This window comes from Dasypus novemcinctus, chromosome 1, assembly GCF_030445035.2.
Source record: "Dasypus novemcinctus isolate mDasNov1 chromosome 1, mDasNov1.1.hap2, whole genome shotgun sequence".
NCBI classification, from domain to species: Eukaryota; Metazoa; Chordata; class Mammalia; order Cingulata; family Dasypodidae; genus Dasypus; species Dasypus novemcinctus.
This window is the reverse complement of record NC_080673.1, coordinates 107,885,558-107,907,209: the sequence shown is the minus strand read 5'-3', so window position 1 is coordinate 107,907,209 and position 21,652 is coordinate 107,885,558. Positions and strand designations below refer to the sequence as shown.

Genomic DNA, 21,652 nt, shown 5'->3' with positions numbered 1-21,652 from the left:
ATATGGAGTGTGTTAAATTATCTGCTCCTTTTTTTTTCAAATTTAATTTTTTAATAGACTTTATTTTAGAGCAATTGTGGGTTACATTGTACAATGTAAATTATAATCCATGCAGTGCAGCAGTGCTCCAAAAGTATTCACCAAATGCAATGAATGTGCCACAAGGATGAAAGAGGTTGTTGATGTAGGTGGAGTGGGTGGAGTGTGGTGTGGGGTATATGGGAACCTCTTATATTTTTAATGTAACATGTTTTGTGGTCTATGTATCTTCAAAAAAAATACAATAAAAAGTTAAAAAAAAAGAGTTAATGGATAAAAATGTGGGAGGGGAAGGAATGAGATGTATAGGAATCCCCCTATATTTTTAATGTATCATTTATGTCATCTAAAGCTTCTTTAAAATAAAATAAAATAATCTTGTTAATTATAAAAAAAAATTGTGGATTTATACAAAAATTGCAGAGTTCCTATATACTCTTTCTCTGGCCTCCCCGCCCCACACAGTTCCCTATTACTCACACTTTGCTAAATTAATATGGTATATTTGTTACAATGAACGAAGCAAATTTGATACATTATTATTAACTAAAGTTCGTAGTTTACATCAGGGTTCACTCTCTGTGTTGTCTTTTCAATGTATTTTGCTTCTTCTAAACTATATACATGCCCATATACAACATCCTGTCATTTTAATGAGAGAAAAGATAGGCATCTGAAGAATTAAAATTTCTATATACAGAAATGCTACAATTCAGCTGAGTTGGGATGCCTGCCTCTGCGTTATCTTTAAGTAAGGGTGATGAGATGCAATTTGAACAAATGACTGTTCTGCTTGGCCATAAGGATGTGGTAGTGAAACTAAGGTCTGTAAAGGAGCTGCTGCTTTTTTGACCTGGCCTCCTCCCACCCTGTATTTCTCCCCATCCACCTTCTTAGCCTTCCAATTCACCCCAGTCCTGGAGTGGACTGGCAGACTAGAACATTCAGAGATGGGTTTGAGGCACACCCAGAAAAAAAAAAGATTCCTATCAAATCTTATCAAACATATGCAAAGCCAATGCAAACAAATGAACAGAGGACTATTTGTAAACTAATTCTTCAGTGTAAAATACAGTTAAAATACAACCTTTGATTCCTTAGTGTTGGGAAAGTTACTGAAATGCTAATACATATATTTTCCAAAGAGCTGGGCTGAAATCTTTGCGAGATGTTGCAGTTATATTATTTTGAAGGTGGTTTGGGGCATTGGTATTACTTGAAATTTCTTCACTGAGCAATTCTAATGAGGTGAATTAGCACTATTCAACAGAAAGAGTAATAATTGATGTGCCACATGAGAAAGTTTTAGCATTGCTATGCACAGGTCATTAATCTTGTTAAATGGTATAGTATGATGCTGTTATTGTAGCAGACAGTTGTGATTTAGGAATAACCATATTTATACATATAAGTCCTTATGGAATTGGATAAAAGATTTAAACTTATCAAGTGTTGTAAACAAACGGGAGTGTGGAATGGAATACTGCTTCCCTCGGTGTTTTTGTGTTTGTTTAATACTGACTTACAAAGAATCCTTCTGTAATCAGCAGAACCACCTGCTTGCTCCTTTCTCAAGGAGGACATGAAAATCTGTCATATATAATTTTGCATGAAAAAGGAGTTTTTATGAAATTTATGTCGCATGGTTTTTAAGGTTATCTGTTAAAAACGATGTTCAAACTTAAAAAACCAAATTAAAAGCCAAATATCGTATCAGCCTTGCAGCGAATACATTTCTCTAATGTTGTTCCAATTTCCTTTTCTCTTCCCATAGTGTCTAAGGCAGATGGGGAAACTCATGACAGAATGCTGGGCTCATAATCCTGCTTCGAGGCTGACAGCCCTCCGTGTTAAGAAAACACTTGCAAAGATGTCAGAGTCCCAGGACATTAAACTCTGACTTGAGGGGAAAAGTAAACATTTCCTTACAAAAGCCAATAGCTATTTTTCTGTTGGTGGGCAGAGCAAAAGATGTTAAAGAAGCATCCATAGTGCAAGCCTTGAACATCGTCCTGCTTCCCAGTGGGTTCAGACCTCACCTCTCAGGGAGAGCCCTGGACAGAGCGCATTCCCCGAAACCCAGATCCACCCACGTCTGCTTATAGGAGGGAGAAACCGCTTGGGTAACTTGTTCAAGATATGATGCATGTTGCTTTCTAAGAAAGCCTTGTATTTTAGGATTGCCTTTTCGTTTTTTAATTTTAAGATGCTTTAAAATTTGCCAAAATAAAACAAATAATTTAGATGTTTTAAGGTTTATACTGTTATAGTTAAATAATAACAAAAAAAGTTCTTCCCAGAAACCCTGCTGGACGGTAAATTATGAAAATATGGGTTTTTTCTATTGGTAAAATATCATTGCACTCTTCAAACCAAAAGACAGTCTGTGAAGGTGGAGAACAGGATGGAACTCATCTTAACAGTCCCTTGGCTGCCTCCTCAGACCACGGAATCCAGCCTGCGTTGGGGGTGGCCGCTGCAATGTGAATGCACCTGGGTACAAATGCCACCTGTCTGAGGCCATATTTTGGAATTCCTGCCGGTGGCCTTTTGCAGCTTCAGCCACTGTGGAACAAATGAAGGTTTTGTGTGACTCTGATAGAAGTAAATGTTGATGCTGTTCTTTACAGAAGCATTTTGTGTTTCTAATTTTCTGTTAGGCATTTCTTTCATGGTGAAATCCCTTCCTTTTCATTAAACGCAAACAAAGCTATGTTTATGTGCTTAAAGCACTGACGTGCATATTTTTGGTCTCTCAAATGAAAGGATCAATTTTACATAAAATTGCCATCAGTTGTGTTTAAGACAAGATGCTTTAAAATAGAGATAATTTGCTCTTGTGTTATAGGAAGGACATGCCTACAAGGTAGGGGGTGAGGGAGGGGTGCAGAGAGCATGTTTCTTATATATTCAGAAAAACCGATATCAGAAGCACAGGGTTGGAAAAGTAGGCACATCTTGTTTTGTATGAAGATGGATTTTTTGTTGTTGTTCTCTTTCTTTCTGAGGAAAAAGAAGAAGCATCTGTCAGATTAATTTCACTAAATTTTAATTTTAAAACATAATATAACCTTCAGATGGGGCAGCAGAAGAGGGTGAGAGGAGACCACAAAATATGGCTGCTGTGATTTATTACTCTAGGATAGGTAAGGATTGAGTATATATACCTAAACTGATAAGTCCACGTTCATATGAATGGTAACTATTTCATTTCATTCCCATGATGTTCACTTCACTTTTTAATTTATTTTTTTCTTCACTGTGGCACTTGTGCAGAACATCTCTTCACCTACTCTATAGGGTTTTAAGTTTGAGTGACTTGGGTGAAACGGCTGACAGGGCCAAGACACCTCAGCAATGGGAACATAATCAAGTCAGAAGTTGTGCACATCCCTCTCAACTCTATTCATTTACATTTCTTTCCTGTGGTTTTCGTTTGCTTCTTAGAAATTCTGTGATGTTTGATATAGAATTTGAAACTTTCCCCTTGGCCTTTTTAAAAAAGACGTTCCTTACAGAACACTCCAGGGGGCGGTGTTTTATAATACATCCTCATCATCTGGGGACTGAAGGATGGAGGAGTTGTGAAAATTTGACAGCTACGAGAGAAATGAGAAAACATATCACTCACTTCTGAAGTAGGCTTGCAGCTGGTGACTTGTTCATCCAGAAAACATCCCAGAGCAGTGAGTGGCTATGAGCTGTGCTTACAGTTTGAGAGAATCATAAAGAGAAACCCAAGTGTTCTGCATTCAGCATTCACGTCTTGATGCTTTATAGCCACATTTGTAACTAAGAATTTCTCAATCCTTGAATTTGAAAAAAAAAAAAAATCTGTTTTTTCAAAGACTAAAGACAGTGCCAAATATAGTTGCCATCAGAATGCTGCTTTGACTGACACTAAAATTAACCTCAGTAGTAATTTAAAGGTTCCTTTCTCATGTCAAATTATAGTCTTTGTGGTAGTTTAGAAGGAATATATGGTTAAAACTAAGTGTGATAATCGTCTGAGCCTGGAAGAAAAGGTCCAGTGCCTCTAATCAGATCATATAGAAATAATAAGTAAACGTTTATAGCAGTCCTATGTGGTATTCCCTAAATTTGAGTGAGGTTGAGATTACCTCTTAAATAAAAATGTGTTTTCTGTTTTAGAAGTTCTTAAGCATGGATAACCTAAAATCAGGATATTTTGTAGGGCGGTGATGATTTGAAAGTAAACTGGATTTATAATGTCTTGGTTCTAATGGATAATGGGAAGAAATTAAAATAGTATTCAGATTTCTTTGATATTATTTGTTGGTTGCTTTGGAAAAATTGATAGCTTACTTTCTAACCCACACCCTTATTTTACTCACTATGAACATTTCAAAATTATTCTTAAAAGGACCCACTTAGCTATTAATAGTCTTTTAATAAGACAAGAATTTATTTTTGAATAGATTCTTCTCTATATAGTACCCAAATCTACTTTAGTTAGGGAATACTAAATTTTTCTTAGACTGCCTACTCACTTCCAAATAATTCTTTTTGTTTTTCAAAATTTTAGCAGTCCAGAAGTGAATTTTATTTTGTTTTAGTTTTGTTTGTTTTGTTTTTCAGTATATTGTGGGATCCTGGAAATTAATAATTTAGTTGATTGCTTACTTTCAGGACTATTTGAAAGACTAATTTTTTTCCTAAACTCCCCCCAAAGGAATTCTAAAAGACTAGCTGTTAGATGATATAAGTTTTGTATGCTAAGATGTTCAGGTTTATAGTTTATGTGTGTATATATTATATAAATATATATGTATATATAAATGTTATGTTCAGTTTGGAGTCTGGCACAACTCCATTATGTGGCTTAGAGAGTAAAATTTTATGGATGATAAAGTACTAAATGAAACATAATATTTATTTATGAAAATGTGTAGATTGTTAAATCAAAAGTGGCTGTGCTCTGAACATTTGTGTCTGAAGAACAGAACTTGACTTTGGAAAGCACAGTTTGAAAGTCACTAGTGGCCATTCTTTTTATTCCCAAGACATAAAGCTTCTTAGAAAACATGCTGGTTTTTTTGTTTGTTTTTGTTTTTGTTTTTAAACAGGGGATTATTTGATACATTTCAATTGGGGTGTGGTCAAGTACACCAAGTACTTAAATGATGGCCAAATTTTATGTTCTTGGAGTCATACATATTTATTAGAAATTTATTAGAAGTTGTTGGTCTGTTCAGGTTCTTTACAAGTGAAAAGGCACTGAAAGAGGTTAAATTTTTTCTTATACTTGAATGTGTTCAGTAGATATATCTCTTTAGATAACTCTGTCACACAGCAGTGGAAATGAAAGAAGTGGCACCTGAAGTGATTTAATTTAGCAATTATGATTCCTCCTGTGCAAAACAAAACAAAATGCCATGTCTTTTGAGGAAAAGTTGGCAATGTATAAGCAGTTTTGTTGTCTGTTTCAAAAGAAAACTCATTTGTGTTTTTTGGGGAACCAGTGCCTTATTGAATTTGTATATACTGTAATTATTCAGAACTAGGGAACAACAATTGTATTGTATTTGCTACAAATTGTATATGCTTTTGTTTTAACATTCCCCCCAAATAAAATGGTTTCATTCTCCTCTTGGGAAAAAAAAAGTCTGTTATCTTGTAGCTCTGCCTTTCTTCCTCTTTGCAAATATCACATTGTAACAGGAGGGTAGGCAGAGTTGAAGGAGGGAAATTCAGGTAAGTTTGTACATCTGGTGTCAGGAGGGCAAGGGAAATAGTCTGCTGGCTTCTGTATTCTCTGTAAGTAGGAGGCTCAGGCATTTGCTTTGAGGGGAAACGCAAAGATCTCAGCAGTATGAAAGAAGTGGGGGTGTTTAAAATTGAACTGTGGGAAATCAGAGCTAACTAGGGGAGCACAGCTGGGTGACTGTGAGCAATGCTGGCGACACAGGACCGAAGATACTAACTGTGGCAAGAGGCCAAGACTGTGGCTGCTGGTCCTCCAGACTGTGTTTGTATCCAGGTTCACTCATTCCCTCAGTTGTGTGACTTTAGGCACGTTTTGACCTCTTGAAGGCTCATTTCTTTTCCCCAGAACATGAGGAAAATGTTAGTATCTGTTGCTTGGAATTGTTCTGAAGATGAAGTCCATGCATCCAGCATATAGTCAGCATTCAGCTATGACTAAATTATTGGCTGTTATTACTGATTCATAGTGTCTTCTTTCTGTGTGGTTATGTGATTCTATTTTTCTATCAGCAATCCAAATAAAGGCACAGAAGTAGCAACAATTGGAATTTTTCAGTGTTGGGGTTTACCAGACACAGCAGTGGGTAGTGGAAAGTAAGAATTATCCTCATCAAGGGTATGGATGACATGGCTCAGAGTAGGAAAGAAATTAAAGAGGAGGCAGCTAAAAGGCAAAACGAAATTAGGTCAAGGACAAGGAATCCTAATGTATTTGACGGGATGTGTAGCAAACATGAGAGAGGAGGATGGACAGCTAAGGGACGGTGGTCAAAGTGGAGTGTCAGGATCAGCGTTTCAGAGGGGACGCAGCAAGAGTAAGGTCGAGGCTGAGGGAGTAGTCAGGGTAGATTTAATTAGCGTGCCTGAAGATCACCAGTGAGGAGAGTCAGAGGAGCCTGGGCGCTGGACTTTTGGATCTGTTGTGCATTTTGCAGTACTCTTCCACCACCACAAAGTTTGATGACAGTCTTGAGGAGACAGAGACTGTGACACCAAAATCTCAAGGGCAGTCATGGAGTGGCAGAGGGTGGAGAGATTGAGGCTGGGAGGGCTCCATGGTTTGGAGCTGAGAAAAAAAAGTGTGTGTGTGTTTCTTTTTATGCAAGGGTAATGATCTGGAGCATTAGCTGAGGACAGCCCTACCCTGCCTCCCAGCTGTGAGGGACATGGCATGTGGAAGCTATTGCTATTGCTCCTCAAATGGAGAGCAGAAAACCCTACACAAAAGGAGGGGAGACGGTGTTAACAGTTGTTTTTCCATGGACTGTGCATCCTAGAGGGCAGGGTGGAAAGTTTGGTTTTGGGGAGCCATTAGAGATTGGATCAGGACAGAGGAAGCCCCAGATTCTTTGGGAATGGAGACTACAAGAGCCTGCATCTTAGGAGTTACCAGGGACTCAGAACTTGGCGTGTTACTGGATGTGTATAGCCAGCTGCACATTTCCCAAGAGAATTCATCCCAGGATTGGGATGGCTCCAATCCCATTTTTACTTTCTCCATTCTGTGGAAGCCCTTCATATCTTAGTCTCAGTCTTCTCACCTCGAAGTCGAGATAAAAATGCCCACCCCATAGGGCCGTTATGATCAGTTGAGAGCAATACATGACATGTGAGATGTTCGCACGTTGGGCACATAGCAATAGCAGGTACTCAGAAATACTGCGGTTCCTGACGGCTGTTAGTTTTGCAGGATATAAACTGAACCACATTTTAAACGGACCGAAGTTTGCTGTCGGTACACCCTCCCTCCTACTATACCCACCTCGATCTGCTGTGAGTGCCAGCACACGTCACCCTATTCAAGGGCAGGTAGGTGGTCAGTCCGCAGATGAGGAAATACTCTGGGCTTTGGGCATTTTATAAGCTGAAGCTTGAGTTGGTGGTTCTGACCAGCAATGGCAGGAAAGCACAGTGGCCCCCCTCAGGAGGACGTTTCCTAGCCTGGGTTCTGCGCATGCAGCTGTAAGGATTGCTGGGACTTTGGGAAGTTCTTTGCCTGGTGTCCGTGTGCTCGCACACACGGACAGACAGCACTGAAGGCCAATTCTCAGAACTTTCCAGTGCAGCCGCGACTTGAGACAGGACCTCAGTGGCGTCTGTCACAGGCTTGACTTAGAAAATGCTTGCATGCTGCTCTAGGCATGGCTTTCTCAACCAGAACCCCAGCTACTCAAGCTCCAAATTAGGGGTCAAAGGGCTGGGAAAGGGCTGAGTCTTCACCATGTGTTTCCCTTGTGAAGTCTAAATTTTAATGGGATTTTCAATATTTTCGATGGATTTTCAAATTCTAGTACAGCTGCAGCACCCACTTCTCCCTTTTTTGTTTTACCCAGTGCCCAGTTTACATATTTTTAGTATGTCCATAGCCCTGATAAACATTTGAGTTTGTGACCCCAGCTTTGAAGCAATCTTACATCACTGTCTTACTGCCCACACAGGATGGCACAGTTTCTTGCATTGGCAAGTGGGGCAGTGGCTTAAAAACCCTCGTTGGCTAGTTAGGCTGAGAAAAGAGGTGAGGGCTAGTAGAAGTTTATCCATGGACACACCTCAAAGTAGTTCTCTCAATAAGAAAGCTTGCTTTGCCTTGACTTCTGTTTCCTAGCTTCTTTCTAGCTCACATTTGGAGTCTTTCCCATGCTCACCCTAAGGGCTTGTCCAGGCATCCTTACCCTGTCGGGCATGTCTGGGTGGCATCTGCTATAGCTCTCAGCATCCTGAGTTATTGGATTCACCCTTCATTTTCTGCCTATTAGTGCAGTTGTTTGCCACCTTCAGTTAAAATTGGATCTCTGAGCATAGGTCCTGGTAATCTGTATTTATTAACAAGATTCCCAGGAAATTTAAAGGTGGCCGTTCCCAGACATTGATTCTCATACTTATACTTAGCTCTCCAGTAGTAGCACTGGGGGAACTTTTATAACTCCCAGTGCTGTGCTGCGCCCCAGACCAATTAAATCGGTATTCTGGGGGGTGGGACTCGGGCATCAGTATTTTTTTTAAAGCTCCCCTTGTGATTCCAATGAGCAGAGATGTTTGAAAATCACGTGTTCTAGAAGAAGCTCATCCTGTCACTGAGGGAGGCTGTGATTGCCATCCCTGCAGAATCCAGGCAGTCTTGTCCTACCAGAGAAACACACAGGAACTCCTCACATGAAGGAAGACTCTGTTAGGAAGCAATGAGGGGAGGCAGCACTGTCTGTTGCTTATAAATATAATTTATTACCTGTTTAAAAATTCTTTCTTACATTTTGTACATGTTGGCCGACAGAATAAATGCAGGCAATTTACAAACCAAGGGGACTGCAGGAAAAATAGGGAGAGGCAGCCAGGGAGAGGAGGAGGCACCCCCAGAGCTGGTATCCCTCACCTCCACCGCGCAGCCGGCGGGAAGGAATGCCCGAGAGCACGCGCCTCTGTCAGCGCGGCTTTAGAAAAGGAATTGCATAGAAGATACAGCAAGAGGGAATTCCACAACGACAAAAGAAGTGTTCCATATCTGCAAAGCCAAGGTTGTGTTGCTTTAAAAAAAGAAATGACAAAGCACAAAACCCCAATCTGACATTTCTTCAGTGGAACGGTCCCAAAGGGAAGAGCAGGCGGCTGCTGCAGCCTCAACACGGGCCGCTCGGGCTGGGGGTGGGGCCGGGCGGGGCACACCGGACATTTCTGCAACAAACATTGGTTGTCTCCTTTAGAAAGAGCAAAGAGGAAGGTCACCAACTTGCTACAGTCAAACATTAAATTCAGTGAACACATAAAGCACTGTGACATCCAACACACACACAGAGTGATGCTATATTCCCTGCAACTGGGCTAAATGCATCCCGCCTGGAGGCTGAGGGCTTCACTGCTAACACTAAGTCTAGGAAAGACTAAAGAAGAGAACGCAAACCACACATTCAACTTGTTAGACTGCTGTCCTTTTTCTTTTCCAAAGCCTGGAGGAGTACACATTTGTGTTTATACCCCTACATTAACAGCTGTCATTAGTGACTTTTGTGAACACGAAAGCACAAAGGCATTTTGCAGCGGCTGGAGATTTCTTGCTCTCGTATTCCCATCTAACGCAGATTTGTTGTTAACATCTACATCTACCACACGGTTGATGACTCTGGGATGCTGCCCCTCCAAAGTGCTGAGGATCAGAGGCCGTCGGGCTGCTGATCTGCAAAACTTGCGTGCAGTTCATGTTCTGAGCTCCAGTTCTGAAGGTTATACCACCCTGGGTCACTGCCCTCAGGCTTCACAGGTGTCTGATAGTGCCTAGTCCAGGAGACCTTTGGAATTTAAGGATGACACAGGCTTTTGGCTTATAAGAGCCCCTGAAATGCTATAACCTTCAGCAAAGTATAATTTTGCTGAGTCACAAATTTGAAGTGACTCGTGAAGAGGCCAGTGGGCAACTGGCTCTGTCTCAGGGAAGCTTCTTTCTTTTCTAGTCAAACCTTATAGACCACAACACTCATGACATTCAGTGGGGATTCCTGGTTTGGGATTTCAGAAGCTCTCCAGACAGATGCCTTCAATATGCAAAGGTCTAAGTACACAGAGGGCTGGGAAGCCGCCTCTGAGAGCTGCTCCGCTCTCTGCACTGGGACGTTTGTGGAATACCTGTGGGTTTGTCCAGGTGATGCCTGCCTCGACCTTGCTGACATGGCCCAGGGACCTACATCACACTGGGTTGAACGAGCCCATTAGATCCCACCACAGACAATCCAGGCAAAAGCCCACTGGAAAACTGAGGACCATGAACTCTTCTGAAGACAGATTTTTAAAGTGGGATTTCTGCAAATGGGGGCCACCACAAGGCCGAAAAGACTAAAGAACAAGGAAGTTAATGGTTGAATTTACTTTGTAGTGAAAACTTACCCAATGACATATAAGGCCATCTACCTACTTTTCAAAACTAGCAAGTTTTCAGGTCAGAGTATTTATGACTCCATTTTATTCACCTGGCCTGGGTGGACACAGGCTGAATTTAACTTTGGTCATAATATATCCTCCTTATGCCTTATTCTATTAAAAAAAACACACACACTAGATGCAAGGGGAATCTTTCAAAGTGATCATCACAGCCAGATATTATACAATAGATCTCTTAAGGTAGAGAAACAGCACTTCATTACATAAAGGCAAAGGTTCTCAACATTTCAGTCATTAGCTTCAGTAAGTTTAAAAAATTTTTGAAAATCCAAAATAATATAAGAGCAAGATCAAACCCCAAACCAAAGTGTAACAGCTGGTCTTATGAGGCACTCCAAAGTTAGAAAAATGTTTTATTACCTTGAGAAAATCAACAATAAGGATATTCTTCCTTATCAGCTCTATAAAATCTAATACCCATCAACTGTTACTATCCTTACAAATAATTGGTTTTGAGTATTGAAGTTCCGATTCACAAAAGCTCCTCTGTTCTCAAAGATGGATAAAACCCAATTTCATTTCAGCAGTGTTTCCATGGCCCTGCTCTCCCTCATCAACCATGGCCTTGCACGGAACCCTCTGTTCGAAATTGCCAACTTGTTCAGAGCAACCACTCAGTCAAAGCTAAAATACATTTGACTTGAAGACTGAATACTGAATGTGGAAACTTTCTCTACCTTCTTCATACTCTCTTGCAGGTCCTTTCGTCGTTTTCTGTTTGCATGGCCCCACAGGGGCAGACCTAAGAGAGACAAAGGCTTGTGTGTGGTGAGGAGACAGCGCTCCCCATCCTGCAGCCTTCCTCGTGCAATGGCTGTGGAGAAGTAAGCAGAGCAAACGACAGCTGCCGCGTCCCCGGCGGAACACAACTAGAGAACCATGAGACAAGGGGCTGGTTTGTTGTTCTCCAAAAGGAGCAAAAGGCCTTGATTCTACCCTCTGAATGTTTACTTTGAAGGTATTTTATTTATAGGAGAAATACATAAAAATAACACAAACCATCAATGAATGCGCAGTTTTCAGACTTCCTGAACTCGGCTCTCATGACTCTTTCCTAATGAATGATTTTACTATTTGACAGTAGAGAGATTAAAAATAAGATAAAATAATAGTGCCTATGAAAAATAGCTAATGATTATGAGTTTAATTTTGAACACCTCATCTTAACAACTGTCCTGCTCATTCAGAGCTTAAATTGTTCATATGAGAATGATGGTTTTTTTGTGTAATGATGGTTTTTTGTGTGTGTGCTGGTTGGAAGATGCTGTTTGTGAAGACTGTCAGCTGTGAGTACCTCAGTGTTACATGTTTGCCACCACCTTGTGTTCAGTGATTGATTCTGAATCCAGCGTTTATTCCTTTCAGGTGACTTCAAAGAAAGTTGAATGAGTGTGTTCAGAAGAAAATGAACAGGATGAAAACTCTGTGTCTAGATTCCAAAATTCATAAGAAAGGAACCTTCTTTCTTCTTGATTAACAATCATAATTTTCCCTTCCTCAGACCAAGTATTCCATTTTCATATTTAAAACTTATTTCTAAGTGGATGCCTCTTTAATTTTCAAAGGTAAGCAAGTATTGGGGAGCTAAAAGTACGGAGATTAAAAATATCTCAAGCACAACGAAAAAGGTAAACATGAAAAATAACAAATCTTCAAAGATTTATTTATACAGATTTTTATATATTTCTATTATTTCTATTACCAGAAAGCAACTTAAAATGTTTGCATGAGTTGATCAAGAACCAGGTGCAGAAAGACATGAAATTTTGAGATAGGTAATTAACGGGAAAAAATGTGGGAATAAAAAAAATCATACATTTGAAGTGAAAATTTCCCCTAGTCTTCCTGTCATGAAAGTCCTGCTGAACTCTACAGATACTCACTTTATCAAACAACTTTTGGCAAATTTTTGTTAAACTCAAGGTAGATTGTACTCCCCACCACTAGATGGCACCACGCCCAAGTGATAGGTTTTCCCCATCCAAACGAAGTAAGCTGGTGTTTCCTCGCGAGCTTTGCAGAAGCCCCAGGAGTGAAAGGCAGGACAGAACACAGAGAAGGCATGAAGTGGCTCCTATCAAATGAACTATTGAGCCTGGACCTTCTAAGTTTGAGAACAGTTTAACAGCTGTCACATTACTGCAAAAGAAATCTGTGTTGAAAATTATTTGCCATAAATGTTGTGTTATACATATGGAAACTCCCTTCACTTGATGGGGAAAACAACAGGGTTCTAGGACAGACAAGCACCTCACTTATAAGGAATGAATCCCTCTGCTTTTTCCTTGGGCTAGGATATTGAACCAGAGGTCAACAGGTATTTGAAGTAAACCCCAAGAGGCCCTCGATGGCTTCAATAATACAGTACTTGTAATGCTCAATATTTCTGCGTTGACGTTTGTTGACTTTTTTTCCCAGCAAAAGTTTCGGAATTGATTTATCTGGATAGCTACATAATTGCTTCCCTCTGCTTTTCACTAGGTCCTGCAGTTCCTTTGGATATCCAGTTCAGAGCTCGGATTCCTGATTCCGATAGACAAAATCCCCTCGCCTCCACCCCACCGATCAACAAGCTTGACAAGTTAAGTTTTTTTTCAAAATGCAGCAATGGGCAATAGTTCTTCCTCTCCTCTTCCCTTTTTTAATAAAATATCTATTTTTATCTACTTATTATATAGACTAGAATTGTACTACCTTTTGGTTAATGATATAACAGTACCGATATTGTCCAATGAACATATTTAGTAGTGCAATCTCTCCCCTCCATGGTCAGCGTATCAAATATTTTTACATATGGAAATCCTACTGCAAGGGTGGCCTGGGAGAGACAGAGTATAGACTAAATGCCTAAAAGAGAAAATAAGAAAGAAAAGGCATGAAAGAAGGGGCTCCATAAAAAAGGTATCAATAGTTCCTCAGTGAGGACATAGGAGCCCCGAAATCTCGGAAAGTGACTAACATGGTCAGGAGAGGAAATACGTGCACAAAGAAGGGTGAAAATGTAGAATATGATTCCTATGTTAGACCCACCCAGCATCCTGGATCCTTCTGGCCCAAAAGTAGTCATGTTTTGAAGGTTCTGATTCATACACATGGGTGCTCATGGCTCAATCTTGGCTTGACCAAGGGCTGCAACCTCTTCATTCCCAGCCTGCTGAATGAATTGGGCAAGTTTGTAAAAGAAAAGGCCATGATGGTTCCAAGTAAACATCACGGTTTAAAAAAGTAGTCTGTTGACTAACATTTTGCAGTTTTAGAGTAATAGAGCTGATTAAATAGTCTTTGTAAATGCAATTGAGTATTATGAGAGCAAAGGCTAAGGGGGTAGAAAAAAGAAAACAAAATGCACCAAATGCCTTCTGCTGAGGAACTTGTAGATATGGTCTTGATAGGTCTAGAGATCAAGATGATGATAATGTGGAATTAGCAGCTAGCAAGAGGAAGCAAGAAAATGAAAATGCCAGAAAGACAGGACTTGTAAACAAAACAAATGCATTACAAGTCGTAACAATTCTCTTCCAAATCAGAACTATTTGAACTGTATAATGTAGCCTGGGTTAAAGACTAGCTAAGTTATCCAGGCCAGAGTCAATTGTGGTCTTTGGAATGATAAATGAGACACAGGTATTGGCGTGCCCAGCATTTTACGCCTCTGAGGTTACCTCATCCAACCCCTTCTTTTTACAGTTGAGAAAACTGAGGTCCCGTGAGGTTACATGACTTGCCCAGGTAGCACAGGTTGACAATGGCAAACCCAGAATGAGAACCGGTTTCCTGATTTCCAGTTCAGAGGCCATTCCTCCAATCGCGCTGCCTCTAAGGGAGCCAGAGCACTGCGGCGGGCGAGCACGGGCCACACAGCCGCAACTCCGAGTGAATGTGAAATACTCTAATGAGGCTCAGAGGAGCCAAGGCCCCGTGAGCAAGCAGTAAGGACAGATTCACAAAGCCAGGAGGCATTTACTACTCTTCCAGGACGGAATTCCTGGGAGAAAGGGAAAAAGATCCAGGAAAAGATACCTGTTGACCATGCCCTCTGTGGTGAGAAGGTGAGGCAGGTCTAGTCCACACTCTACAACTAACAGCACTGCTAACAAAAACAGAAGTTAAATGAAACTAGAATGCTTACAAATACTAATTGATAATAATAATGATGATACTAATGATACTTTCAAAAATCACCTCAAATTGCGTATTACAAATGCACATTGTGAAGAAATGCTTGTCTGTGTCCTTGAAAATGAATCCACTGTCTTCCCTGCAATGCTACAGTGTTACTCCTCACAGGGCGCCAGATGGGTCCCCTAAGGAATGAGTCTTAATTGTTTCTCCTTTACACCTAGATTCTCCACTTCCCTGATACAAAATAACACTGGTTCTAAAAGTTCTAGGAACAGAACACTGATGGGAGGCTTATCTGAGACACTTGATGTGCAAGATTTGTAGCAAAGGCCTGTGATTTCTCTGTGAATGACTAATGTGAAATAGACACAACAAACCGTCCACAGCTTCGGCTTCAAATGATTTGAACAAAAATAGAACGAGCCATGGACAGTGTCTGCATCCCTGTCCAATTTGATGTAAACAACATTTGTAGAAATTGGGTTTGTTAAGAAAGTTTATCCATATATCTGGATAGCAATAAAAAGCGTTTCCTAGGAAACTGTAAGATCCTACACCACACAGCATACAGCCCAACTAAGAGGAAAATTAGATTGATTTCTAAATTCAAGAGACAAATTTACACAATTTTTCTTAACTCCTGTGATGATGTCCAAGTAAAGCGGGCGTGTACATTGGTAGTTGCTTCTGTTTTCCTTTTCTTTCCTGATGCGCTCTTGCCTGTGAAGCTCATTGGTCTGGATTTCCTCCTCAGCTGTGATCCCCTGGGCAGCCACAGATGCCCTGTGCATTTTCGTCCTTCCTTTTCAGGTCCAGCATGGGTCAATACTGCCCTTCTGCTGCTAAAGACACCACCGTCTCATGTCTTCCCATTTCTTCCAGGACGGCTGCCAGCATGCTCAGGTTTCCATCTGGGAAGTTCTGTGCTTCCCAAAGATCCAGGATTACGCCAGTAGGGCTGGATTTGGTGGCAAAGTAATTCAAGTACCTGCAATTGGGAATGAGAAGATGTGCTGAATAACATGATTTATGGATCTGTTTTCTCTTCTGTTTTCCTTTTCTGTTATTTTCCTTCTGTTAAACTATTCTGTTTTTCCAGTTGTCTTTTAAGTCTCCTGGTCCTACTCGAGAATTAGTGGTTTTCAGTGCCATCCTAAATAACTAGCCCATGATTAATTAATTAGATCAGCCCAGACAGGAGATGTGATTTTTAACTCTGTTAACCTCACCTCTGAGTAAGATAATTTAAGAGACAAGATGTCTATGGGTCATATCCTAAACGGGAAATGCAGAGACTTATGTTTTCTTTCTAGCCCAGGCTCTGATGATCTCTGTCAGGTCATGCCTTTTCTTGGTAGTGATGGCAACACTCTACGAAATGGAGGCTCCTGTGGTGTCTTTATAAGTTAATATCAATACCGGCTTTAGCATGTTAATTACTAAGTAAACATCAGGTCCTGCTCAATGGGAGATGAGGAACAATAAATACTTCAATGAATGGATATGTTTGGGGAGTGGGGAGTGGCTTAGCAAAGTGGGTCACAAAACTTGATACTTTAAAATGTTGAAAAGCCCCAAATGGCTCTCAACACAGTGCTTGCATGTGGTGCAAAGTACATGTTTGCAGAATGAAACAGAATCAGGTGAGAGGATGGACAAACAGTTGTTGGTCCTGATGCCAGGTCATACCCACCTGTCCAGGTTTAGCTTGTGGGCCAGCATCCTCCAGTCATGACCTCTCGTCTGGGGGGCGTCCAGGCTGCTGCAGAGCTTCTGCCGGATGGGGAGAGGGATGCTGAAAGCACTCGGTCCTGTGATGGTGGTGATGGTACCGGCTGGGTCCAGCAGAGGCAAATCCAGGCCTGTGGGTTCCTGTAGTTCAGGGACAGAAACAGCACTGCCTTAGGGCTGAGGGGGAAAACAATCCCTTTTGAACCAGTCAACACAGGGCTTTGCTTTGAGCATAAGGAGAGAACAAATGCTCTTTTTCTCCTTAGTAAGAATGGCCTCTTCCTGGTCTAGAAGTTGCGATTTGCTGTGTGTAACCTTGCTGAGAGGAAGAGGTAAATTTGAGCTGACTTTGCATGGGCTATGGATTTATGGGCCTTCCGTGAGGACTGGGCGAGATGGAAAGGTCTGCTGAGGTTCAATAACAGCTTTCCTAATGGGATTCTCCAGGAATTGTGAGAGGAGATGGAATATCAATGCTCTTAGCAGTTTTGATTTCAGAAGGGAAGAAACGTTCAAAAGGGCAATTCCTTGAGAATGAACAGATCTGTGATGAGAAGGCTGAAAGTTCAGAGCTTCTGGAAACTCTCTGAACTTGAGGGGAATGCCCTGGGCAAATGCCTATGTAAATTCTTCCTTTACCAGATGCAGAAAATGGTTCAGTTTGCTTTTGTTCAACGAAATAGAACACAGCTCTCCTCTAAATGATATCAAATTAAGACTAATTTTTTTTTAGTACATGGTAAACAGTATACTGTCTAAGAGCAAGTTGCTACAGGCATCCTCCAGTTTTGTACATCCTTAATTTTTTAAATTGAATTTGTGTAGAGAAAAACCATAAATTGGCCCTTAAAAGAGTTTCAGCTCATAAAACAGCATAAATGCAAAATTTGAATTTCATCTGCAGGAGAAACTCTAATCATTTTCTGATCACTTCTGCTGGTTGGAAAAGCAAAGGCAAATGTTGCCTGGGAACTATTAAAGCAATAAAAGAAAATCTACTTAATCTACTTTAAATGCCATCCTCCTCTTTCCTTTTGAAGCAGGTAAATCCTTGGTGTGCATAATTAGTTGCTGGAGGATAAACTAGCAACACAGAAGTTCAGCCACCATGAAATCCCTGGCAGTCTATTGGGTGCTCAGCTGACGGGGGTCAGTGCCACCATTGCCCAGAGCCCCGGAGCCCACTGGGCACTCTGTATGGCCAGGACAGCTGCAGGCAGGCTGCAGGCCCTGCAGGTGGCGGTGGGGGGCGCCATGCATGTGCCCCGCTATTGACGGAGAGCGGGTCCCACAGTCCAAAACCGGTGGCCAATGCTCACTTCTAGGCTTGCGTGTAATCCCACTGCACAGGGCCACTGGGGACCTGTAGAGTATTTTAGAACAAAACTAATTGTTTTTGCCATAGTATGCACAGTGGTCTTGGCTGCAATCACAGAATTTGGCCTCAAAACTGAAAGCTTAGTACACTGAGATCCCGAGGACTCCAATGGCTCCTTTGTGTTAGCTCCAGGTCATATCAGGATTTAACAGGCTGTGGAATTTGGTCCCCTGTCAGTGGGCCTTGTTTTGGAGATGTTCTCCCCAATGTAACAGAGTGAGACTCATGATTTCTCTACCCAGGGCTCCTCTGCCCCTTTTATTTGAACTATAATTAGGGCTCTGCCCATTACGTATATGTTCCAGAGACTTAAATCTTCGGTCTGTTCATACATTCGTTGAGCCGCGAATCTCAGCAGAGTTGCAGCCAACACCTACTCTCCAGTTCATCAGACTCACCCAGGACAACTAACAAAAGGATGATGATGGCCAACGCCCATCCCAAAAATCAGAGTGTCTGCAACTGTGAGCAAGACAGTTCCATTCATCTGCCCCATGGGATCCAAGCTTCCTCTCAATCAGAAGCAGAGTGGGCATCACCATCCCCAAAGCCTCACTACTGAGGAATGAACAAACATAAGGGGGATTGCAAATATGGACTAAAGTAGATTCATTAGTGTTCTAGCAATGGAAGAATGTGTAACATTGATATAAAGGCGGTGGCCACCAGAGATTCTGAAGGTAGGAAAAGGGAAGAACAGTTGTACCATGGGGCATTTTTGGGACACTGGAATTGTCCTGCACGACATTGCAATGATGGATACAGACCACTCTGTATTTTGTCAAAACCTATAAAATTGAGCAGGGCAAACTATAAACTATAGGTCATGGTTAGTTTAAAAAAAAAAAAAAAAGACCGTGGTATGAATCACAGACGCAACCACTGGAGCCGAGTCCCTGAATGAGGGCCATGCCTGCCCGTCAGGCGCAGAGCGCTTTCCAAGGGACCCTGACGACGGGGTGTTTTTATTTTTTTTAAATTTATTTTATTTATGTTTTTTCTTTCTTTTCCCCCTTCCCCCAGATGGTTCTCACATCTGTCTGCTCATTGTTTGCTCGCCTTCTCCAGGAGGTACTGGAAACCCAACCTGGGATCTCCCACAGGAGAGGCACATGCCCTACACCTGAGCCACATCTGCTCTCCGAGGGCTGCTGGCCTGTGGCCTCTGCTTGTTGCAGATTCTAGCTGCCCCCAGCAGGAGGGGGCAGGAGGCGGTGTCTAGCTGGTTGCAGCAGAGGTGGCATCTGCTCGTCTTCTTTTAGGAGGTACCAGGACCCAAACTGGGACTACCCATGTGATAGGCAGGTGTCCAACTGGATGAGCCACATCCACTCCCCCAGAGGGTGGGTTCTTGATCTCAAGAGGCATTGAGGGAAGCGGACTTGGCCCAACGGATAGGGCGTCCGCCTACCACATGGGAGATCCAAGGCTCAAACCCAGGGCCTCCTTAACCCGTGTGGAGCTGGCCCACATGCAGTGCTGATGCGCTCAAGGAGTGCCATGCCACGCAGGGGTGTCCCCCGCGTAGGGGAGCCCCACGCGCAAGGAGTGCACCCCGTAAGGAGAGCCACCCAGCACAAAACAAAGTGCAGCCTGCCCAGGAATGGTGCCGCCCACACAGAGAGCTGACGCAGCAAGATGACACAACAAAACAAGACAGAGATTCCGGGTGCCGCTGACACAAGCATACAACTTCGGGGAGGGGAGAGAAATTTAAAAATAAATAAATAAATAAATAAATAAATAAATAAATAAAAGAGGCACTGAGTTTGAAAAGTGGACTAAAGAGTGACCCAAGGGCACAAGTCAGGGTTTATCAGTGGGTTTTTATATGGACCGTCTGAACCCAGGTGCCCCCTTCTCTTATATTAGGCATAAAAATGATACGTGCATTGGTTGGAAGGTGGAGGCAAAGAGAAATCACTGAATCCCACCGTCTCCTGGAGATCCTGCTTGCCTCTTGTCTGGACAATAACCACAGGCCCTAGAAGGAAAGCCACCATTTCTCCTGATCCACGACCACCCTGATCATCCCTGGTTGGCAGTGGAAGTTAAAGTCTGAGCCGGCCAAGGACTGCTCTTTGTACCTCTGACTTATGCCCCCTAAGCTGCTCCTTTCTTCTGGACACAGTAACTCTATGCTGCTTACCCGTGCGCTGTCCTGCTCACGCCTGCCGGACGAATCTTCCCGAAGCGCTGCCCTGATCTCCTCTCTCTAAGAAGCTTTGGATATGCTCCCCACCCCCTGCCCCTTCCACTACATGAAGTCCCAGTTCTTAAGGGGCAGTGAGGGCTATATGCACTGCCTGCCTCGGTGGCTGGTGCGTCACATGGGGGCACAGGGAAGTGCAGAGCCCAGGCCTGATGTGTAGCAGGGGCCCTGTGCACTATCGCTTCCCCTGTTTCACAGCCTGGTGCCAGCATCTCAGATCACCCTTTCCCTTATGTGATCATACCCTCTGCAGACTCGCTGTCCGCAGCACCTTTTCTAAGGCTGGACTCTGACAGTTCCTCTGCCCTTTCTCTTCATCTCCATTGGGCAAACCCTTCAAACCTGGCCCAAAGGCGTGTCCCGGGAGCCTTCCCTGAGCACACCCCCCCCCCCCCCCCCCCGAGCGCCACTCCTGGAGACTCCTGTTCACCCCTCCCTGCTTTCTGGCATTCTCCTCCCCTTCTGCCATGTGCTTGTTGGTTGCATGCATGTGCTACTTCCTTTGGTTTCTCAGATTTCTTGGAGGTTGGAATATTTCTGAGATCCTCAGAACCCCCATGCTACTTAGCCCAGTGCCCTGTAGATGGAAGCTACTCAATAATATTTGTTGAAATGAGTGAAAATATTTTTTTCCTAATACAGGAGGAGGAGGATGCCAGTTCCTGATGGAAGCCCATCCCATAAAATAGTTTCTTGAGCTTCTTTTCGACTAATATTGGCTATGGGGATGGTTCTTGCTGTTAAACCCTGAAGTTAAAAGCTAGTCAAAGTAGCCATGGATGTCCAGAAGGTTTGCTCACATGTTCATTCTGTACCCCTTTTCTTGATGAAGAAAGGACCATCACAGTTCCTTGTGGACATGCAATGCCTGCACAATGTGGACAACGTGCCTATCTACTTGCTCAACAGTGCGTGGGTTCTTGTCTCACTTATCAAATGGCTGAAATATCCTTGGAAGTAAAAAGAAAAATACACATATACATTTACATTTAAGCCTCACTTTAGTAGTAGGAGCTACTATTGGTTCTTCCTTTACTTCTAGGTGAAAGTAGAGTTTACTCACATACCATGCTTATTCCAATATTCATTTATGATATTGGTTCCATCTGTCTTGATGTTATGATGCCCTCAGGTAAACCCGTGATTGTTCAGCACAAACCAAGCAGCTGTTAGGTGTGATGTTATGAGTGACATTTTCAGGAGTCCACAATAGAAACAACAGTCCACTAATGTTCTGACCCTTCCTGAAGTCACCTGAAAAACTAGATTTTTCCAATGGTCATTTTTAATAGGGCACAGAAAAGGAAAAGGAAAAGAGATGGAGGCTGCAGCAGAGTGATTCTGTCTCTTTTAATACTCTGCTTTGTGTACACAAAAGTGCTCTGTGTCAATATTAATAGTGGTTATAAGATCTAGCAAATGTAAGAAAGTAAAATAATTATTGTTATCTGGAAACATTATTAAAATAGATGACTAACACCAGTCCCTAAAGCTGTACTTTTCCCAGGGTTTAAAGC

At 42.2% G+C, this 21,652-nt stretch overlaps 2 protein-coding genes across 12 annotated transcripts in view; one reads left to right on the top strand and one right to left on the bottom strand.

Moving 5' to 3' along the window:
• The window catches only part of BMPR1B (bone morphogenetic protein receptor type 1B), a 437,941-nt gene extending 435,649 nt beyond the window's left edge, over window positions 1–2,292 (top strand). For all 10 annotated transcript variants that reach the window (XM_023582890.3, XM_023582891.3, XM_023582892.3 and 7 more), the window contains one exon: window positions 1,814–2,292. In XM_023582890.3, the coding sequence (XP_023438658.1) occupies window positions 1,814–1,939 (126 nt within the window). In that variant the 3' untranslated portion in view covers window positions 1,940–2,292. The remainder of the gene's footprint in view (window positions 1–1,813) is intronic.
• Window positions 2,293–8,964: 6,672 nt separating this feature from the next.
• The window catches only part of UNC5C (unc-5 netrin receptor C), a 406,424-nt gene continuing 393,736 nt past the window's right edge, over window positions 8,965–21,652 (bottom strand). For both annotated transcript variants that reach the window (XM_058295247.2, XM_058295243.2), the window contains 2 exons: window positions 16,508–16,686; window positions 8,965–15,802 (listed from right to left, as the gene is read on the bottom strand). In XM_058295247.2, coding sequence (XP_058151230.1) covers window positions 15,637–15,802; window positions 16,508–16,686 — 345 coding nt within the window. In that variant the 3' untranslated portion in view covers window positions 8,965–15,636. The remainder of the gene's footprint in view (window positions 15,803–16,507; window positions 16,687–21,652) is intronic.